This window comes from Pteropus vampyrus, unplaced genomic scaffold (assembly GCF_000151845.1).
Source record: "Pteropus vampyrus isolate Shadow unplaced genomic scaffold, Pvam_2.0 Scaffold41, whole genome shotgun sequence".
In the NCBI taxonomy this organism is placed as follows: domain Eukaryota; kingdom Metazoa; phylum Chordata; class Mammalia; order Chiroptera; family Pteropodidae; genus Pteropus; species Pteropus vampyrus.
The window spans coordinates 6525083-6532291 of record NW_011888822.1 but is presented as its reverse complement, the minus strand read 5'-3'; the positions used below and the strand labels follow the sequence as shown (position 1 = coordinate 6532291).

Below are 7209 nucleotides of genomic sequence, written 5' to 3'. Positions count from 1 at the left end.
AACTTTTTCCATCTGACTTATTTCACTTTGCATGATATTCTCAAGATTCATCCATATTGTTGCAAATGGCAGTATTTCATCTTTTCTTATGACTGAGTGGTATTCTACTGTATATATGTACCACACTTTCTTTAATCATCTATCGAAGGACATTTCAGCTGTTTGCATGTCTCGGCCACTATGAATAATGCTGCAGTGAACATAAGGGTGTACATATATCGTTATGGATAAATGTTTCCAAATTTTGGGGGTAAATACCAAGAAGAGGGATTGCTGGGTCATATGGTAATTATATCCTTAACTTTTTGAGGAACCTCCATACTGTTTTCCATAGTGGCTGTACCAGCTCTACCAGTAGTGTATGAGGGTTCCTTTTTCTCCATAGCCTCTCCAACACTTGTTATTACATGTCTTGTTGACAGTAGCCATTCTAACAGATGTGAGGTAGTATTTCATTGTGGTTTTGATTTGCATTTCCGTAATAGCTAGTGAAATTATCTTTTCATATATCTGTCAGCCATTTGTATGTCACCTAAATGTAAGACCTGAAACAATAAAATACATAGAAGAAAACATAGTTTGTAAATATGATTTTATGAATTTAACCTCAAAGACAAGATAAGTAAAAGCAAAAATAAATAAATGGGACTATATCAGATTTAAAAACTTCTGCATACCAAAGAAACCATCCGCAAAACCAAGAGGCAACCAACCGAATGGGAGAAGATATTTGCATACAACACCTCTGAATATATTTATAAAGCCAATTTAAAGTCTTTCTTTAGTAAGTCCAAGATCTGGGCTTCATCAGGGACAGTTCATGGCCTGCTTTTTCCCTATGTCTTTACATGTTTTGTAGTTTGTTGTTGACAGCTGAGCACTTAAAATAATGTGGCAGCTCTGAAAATCAGAGTCTCCCTCTGTCTTCCCTGGGGTTTGTCATTACTCTTTTTATTATAGTCTGCTTATTCAGTGACTTTCCTGGACAGATGTTATAAAGTCAGCTCTATGCAGCCACTGAAGTCTCTCCCTGGTTAGTTTAGTGGTTAGCGAATGATTGGACAGAGTCCTTAAATCACTTCAACTAATAAGTCTCCCATCCTTTGCCCAACATCTTTACGTTGGGGGTGTGCCATTACTGTTTGTCTACACTGATTGTCAATTAGGGTCAGTTGCAGGTAAGAACTTAGGACCCTCTAAGGTCTTTCCTGGGTATGCACATAGCCCTGTGCATGCATGTGGCCTTCTAGATCCTCAGGTATATGTTGGACCTTTTCAAAGCCCACTTTTGACATTTCAAGCAGCCGACTTTCCATTTTAGTTTTTTAGCTGTCTTCTGTTGGACCCAAGTGATATTACTGCCACAGCAGTGGCTGCTGTTGTTTTCATCAGATGCCCTGGGGATAGGGCTTCCCTTACTGAGCAAACTGCATCCGGCCAAATAAATACAAACCCTGAGGCTGGGGCTTTTGGAGAAGTTCCAAAGCCATTCTGCCCCCTCAATGATTGCTAGGCTGCTGGGTTTCAAGGATTCCATAGAGTTGGGGAGGAAGAGATGGGATTTAGGGTAAGTTAAAATGTTACAAATCTCACTTTTCTTCCTGATCAACACTCTATGGATTGTCGTAGCCTGCCATTATATTCCAGATTTCTGAAAAAGTTGCTTATGACGATTTTTGCTAGTGTTTTCATTGCTTTAATGGAGGTACAGATTTTCCTTATTCTGCCATTCCTGAAGTGCTTTGTACCCCACTTCTTTTGGAGTAAAGTTTATCAATAAGGTCTGTGCAGATTTTCCTTATTCTGCCATTCCGGAAGTGCTTTGTACCTCACTTCTTTTGGAGTAAAGTTTATCGATGACTGCTAGTTCCTGGCTCTCTGTTAAGTGTGTTTTGTGTTAAAATAAGTAAAGCTAATTGTAGTCTTATCATAGAAACTGCTGCTTTCTTCGATAATTGAGTACTGGTGGATTTGTTTGTAGTAAAGGAATGCGTGCTCTTAGAGGTAATTACTGCTCATGGACTTGTAATTGGATAAGGCCAGACATCCATGGTGTGAGTCCCTTTACAGTATTTGGTGGAGCTGAGGATGTGCAGGTACCCAGAAGGGTCTGGTCCTGCTCAATGTCTGACTCAGTTTTATGTTAGCTGGAACAGCAGCTGGTCCCTCTGTGTCCTGAGAGCCTGGGTGACTTATCGTTGCCTCTTCTCTCCTCAGATGATTTACCAAAGCCACAGATTATCACCCAACCAGAGACGACTATGGCTGTGGTGGGCAAGGACATCCGGTTCACATGCTCGGCAGCCAGCAGCAGCAGCTCCCCTATGACCTTTGCCTGGAAGAAGGACAATGAGGTCTTGGTCAATGCTGACATGGAGAACTTTGCCCACGTCCGTGCACAGGATGGGGAGGTGATGGAGTATACCACCATTCTGCACCTCCGTCGTGTCACTTTTGGGCATGAGGGCCGCTACCAGTGTGTCATCACCAACCACTTCGGCTCCACCTACTCGCACAAGGCCAGGCTCACTGTGAATGGTATGGAGGTGCTATCTTTTTAATTCTGGTGCTAGGTTCCTACGAATCCACACTTGTGATCATTTTCTCAGTTATCCATATAGAAATGAATGAGACAAGAGACATACAAGCTTCATTGGGACATTACTATATCATACTATTGCCTAGGTGGGCCCAGAACAAGTTTTGAAGGTTTAAGGGTTATTTTCAGAGAAGTGTTTGTTTTTATCCAGTTATTATGTTAAAGAAAATTGTGGGCCCAAGCCTTGTGTTTTTATGTATTTATTATTCTCTGTAAGCCAAGATGTCTGCTATCCACATCCAAGCATACCCTGATCCTGGGCAAGCTGCTGCCCTGTGAGTAGATGGCTCAGCCTTGGAGCCAGAGGCCAGCCTGGGTGGAGCCAGAGGCCAGCCTGGGTGGGGCCAGGTCAGTCAGCAGTGGGGACAGCCAGGCACCTGCCTCTTCGGAGGCTGTGGAGTGCAAGGCTGGTGTGAGTGCTAGCCTGATAGCACAATGGTCCTGTGGGTGTTGGACGAGGATTTTTACTCTGCAAACAGCTTTAGAGCCTGTCAGGGTGCTTTCTTCAGGACTACAATTTGTTGTTGTGAGTTTAGGGTAGAAGGAGAGAGGTAAATAGCTTGAGTAGTTAACTTACTCAGGTATAACCTAACAGTCCTATAACCTAACAAGATTTTCCTGATTATTAAACCTCTAAGTAAAAAGTGTTGGAACCAATGTGTTCTTTAAGCCCTTACAGACCACAGAAAACATTTTTTACCATGCTCTGGGTGGTTGTCTTGGCTATTCTGAGAGAGTCCTCAATGTTTCTCAGAAACTCAGTGAACTGTTAGATTCTCCACCAAAGCGACCTTGACGGGAGCTGTAGTGATGTCTGATGTGTGGCCGATGCTTGCCACTGTCAGGGAGTATTTGCGATAAATGCTTCAAGAGAGAAGAGCCATCCCATTGCTTTCTCTGGGTGAGGAAGATGTGTCATCCTTCCCTCTGTAATTGCATCTTGGGGGAGCAGATATTTTTGTTTCCCAGGCTCCCTCTTGCTTGTTACTTAAGACAGGCAAGCATCAGGCCCTAGCATTTATGGGATGTCCTTGTAGAAACTTTACCATATGAGGGACAGTAGAGGAAATGTTTCGTTAAAAGCCTTACATTTGAGGGGGTTGTAACCAGCCTCAGGTGTACAAGAGAGACTGATGGAAATGCTCCTGGCAGGGAGAAGCTGGGCGGGCCTTGGAAACCTGTTGCTCATCCACAGGTGGCAGTAGCGGTTCTAGGCAGGCACTGGCTGAAGGGCAGTGAGGTGGTGAACTGATACCCAGACATAGTGTGGGAGATCTACCTGTCAGAAGATTTTCCTGGCCTTTGCATTTAGCTTTTCTGTAACTCAACCCAGATTGTATATATTTTGCAGTGTTGCCATCATTCACCAAAATGCCCCACGACATTGCCATCCGGACTGGCACTATGGCCCGCCTTGAATGTGCTGCCACTGGCCACCCTAACCCCCAGATTGCCTGGCAAAAGGATGGAGGCACAGATTTCCCTGCTGCTCGTGAGCGACGCATGCATGTCATGCCAGATGACGATGTGTTTTTCATCACTGACGTGAAAATAGATGATATGGGGGTTTATAGCTGTACCGCCCAGAACTCGGCCGGCTCCATTTCAGCTAACGCCACCCTGACTGTCTTAGGTTCGGTTATTTCTACATTGAGTATATGTGTGTGCGCGCGCCTGTGTGTGTGTACACGTGAGAGAGAGAGAGAGAGATTTTTAAAATAAAATAGGTACCTAGAGGCAGGGTTCTCAGACTCTTCTGTGGAGCTTGAGGGGGATGAATGTGGTGGGCTGTTTCTACATTAGGCAGCTTTCTAAAATTTTCTTGAACAAGTAGTTCTATCTTTTTTAAAAAAATGGTTTAGGTATAAAATACTCTAGATAAGAAATGCCCTCTGAATTGGGCAGGATGGACATGTCTTGAAGAATAGAGACATAGGCCCATCTCTGGACAGTTGTGGACAGTGGAGGTTTCTGTGGCTAGAGGTTAATTCATTCTCCTTGCAGAAGTGCCTCCCAGCATGGTAATGATTTACTCATTGTGTTAGAAGGGCTTCTGAAAATCCTGCCACTCTGATAAAAGACGTTATATGCCATTTCATTGATGTGTTTAATTTTCCTTTGTCCAGAAAACAAGGCAGATTTATAGCAGTTGAGGCTCACGTAACAACCATAACATTTCCTCTGACTTGCAGAAACCCCGTCCTTGGCAGTGCCCTTGGAAGACCGTGTCGTGTCTGTGGGAGAAACGGTGGCTCTGCAGTGTAAAGCAACTGGGAGCCCTCCACCCCGAATCACCTGGCTCAAGGGGGACCACCCTCTGAGCCTCACTGAGCGGCACCACTTCACCCCTGGCAACCAGCTGCTGGTTGTTCAGAATGTGGTGGCAGAGGACGCAGGCCAATACACCTGTGAGATGTCCAATGCCCTGGGCACAGAGCGAGCTCACAGTCAACTGAGCATCTTGCCCACTCCTGGCTGCAGGAAGGATGGAACCACCGTGGGCATCTTCACCATCGCTGTGGTGTGCAGTATTGTCCTGACGTCGTTGGTCTGGGTGTGCATTATCTACCAAACCAGGAAGAAGAGTGAGGAATATAGTGTCACCAACACAGGTTAGCCACTGCTGGCTGAGTTTATTTTCAGGAGAGAAAAAAATCAGTGACGTTTGTGAAGGAGGCCAGGTCCAGAGTCTTTTTCAAGAACTTCAGTATATTTAAAACTCTATAAACTTTGGGAATATGGAGCCATTCTGGACAGCTGAGGCGTTGGTGTCATTGACACTATTTTAACTTCCAGGAATTTAACATGAAATAGGAATACTCTCAAATATTATTAGTCCATTATGAACTCTGCAATTTTCTATCTCTTTGGTAATTCACAGGCATCCTTGGCACGGGCTTTGTTGCCACATGGTGGATTGTTGCTGCAGTGACCTCAGAGTGTTGTGCTTCTGTTAGTTCTGTCTCCTTTCCCATCACTGTTTTCTGTCTTTTGTGGACTCAGACATCTGATTGCCACACTTCGTACACCTGGGTGTGAAGTAAGGCCCAGGCGGCCCTGGCAGGGCCTCGAGTGCAAGACTCCATAGTGTACGGCCTTGAAAGCTGCCGTCGGGGGGATACTGTGTCTGGGCCTGAAACTGAACATGTGTCTGCATTTCTCATCACCACAAAAGATTGGGACATCTGTTGTTTGACTGTCCTGTCTCTTTGCAGATGAAACCATCGTTCCACCAGATGTTCCGAGCTACCTGTCTTCTCAGGGGACCCTTTCTGATCGACAGGAAAGTGTGGTCAGAACTGAGGGTGGCCATCAGGCCAATGGACACATTGAGAGCAATGGTAAGGCCTCAAAGTCTGATGCGACTGTGTTCCCATGAGCTGGCGGTGGCCTCCAGCACCTCTCCAGGGCAGGCGTATGGCATTAATTTGAGCACATTCGAACTAGAAGGCGGGGCAATTCAAAGCTTGCTGTTGGGTTTTTTTGGACCTAGCCAGTGCACGTTCAGCAAGGTTTTAAGGAAACATCCCCCAGGAAGTCACTATATTGGGCTTAGTGTCTCTTCTTAGAGTCTCAGTTGCTCTCATACTAGAAGGCTCTCACAAGAGTGAGCTACTTCAATGAAAGAGACTGAGCACTTGCTTAGAGCAAGTTTATCCTCATAAGAACTTACTAATATGGCGCTGAATGCTGCAAGGCCTGCCTGCTGGGAAGACAGTAGGAGAAAATGTTCCTTGCTGGGCCTATGATCCAGCACTCTAAAGAACATTTTTAAAATGATTCTGTTCTAGTAGTTTTGCCTATTCTCCTAAGGTTTACTATGAAATGCTAAACCCAGCATTTTTAAGTGTGGGGATCTATTGCAGGTGTTTGTCCGAGAGATGCAAGCCTCTTTCCAGAGGCAGACGCTCTTGGCATTACATGCAGGCAGCCCAAGCTCTGTGTTGGATATAAGGAGCCATGGAAAGTGATGGAGAAAGCCGATGGGATGCCTGGTCAACAGAAGATGGGTATGAGATGCTTTTATCAGGAATTTTGTTCTTGAAATCAAAATTGGGGTGGACCTCATTAATGAAAGGGGGAGACACATTATTCATCTAAAACTATCTCAGAATTTGGTATTCAGTATCTAAACAGGAAGCTGTGTGTGGCCTGGCCTCTCTTTTAGTTCCAGAGTAGGATGTCTCTTAAATCGTGTGGTGAGCCCGAGCATGAACTGTCCAGATTTATAAGCAACTTAATTAAAGGGCAAGGCCCCAGACAAAAGTGCCTTTCCACCCGGGCTCTTTGGAGGCTGCGTTTCTAATTGTTCAGAAGACTTCTGACACTTCATGGTATTTCATGCAAATGGGATTTTTGTGTGTGATCAAAGTAGTATGACTACGTTGTCTGATGAAGAAATTAACCTGAAATCTTTAAACACGGAAGACCCTGTTCTTCATTAATGGCTTGGTGTTTGCCCAGTCCTTTTTATGTGAATGGACTTGGGGGAGAAAGGAGTTTTACAGGGTTGCTAGAAGTGGGGCTCTGGCCTCACAGCGTGGAGTGAGGTAGCCTGTTTGTGTGGGGATGGAGACTTCAGTGGCGATGGTTCTAATTCGTCTGTGTCC

At 44.9% G+C, this 7209-nt stretch overlaps 1 protein-coding gene across 1 annotated transcript in view; it reads left to right on the top strand.

Annotated features, from left to right (window-relative positions):
• Window positions 1–7209, top strand: part of LRIG1 (leucine rich repeats and immunoglobulin like domains 1) — a 109688-nt gene that overhangs the window by 100407 nt on the left and 2072 nt on the right. The window contains exons 12-16 of the mRNA XM_011358502.2: window positions 2218–2538; window positions 3951–4232; window positions 4792–5211; window positions 5815–5940; window positions 6466–6609. Of these exons, the coding sequence (XP_011356804.1) occupies window positions 2218–2538; window positions 3951–4232; window positions 4792–5211; window positions 5815–5940; window positions 6466–6609 (1293 nt within the window). The remainder of the gene's footprint in view (window positions 1–2217; window positions 2539–3950; window positions 4233–4791; window positions 5212–5814; window positions 5941–6465; window positions 6610–7209) is intronic.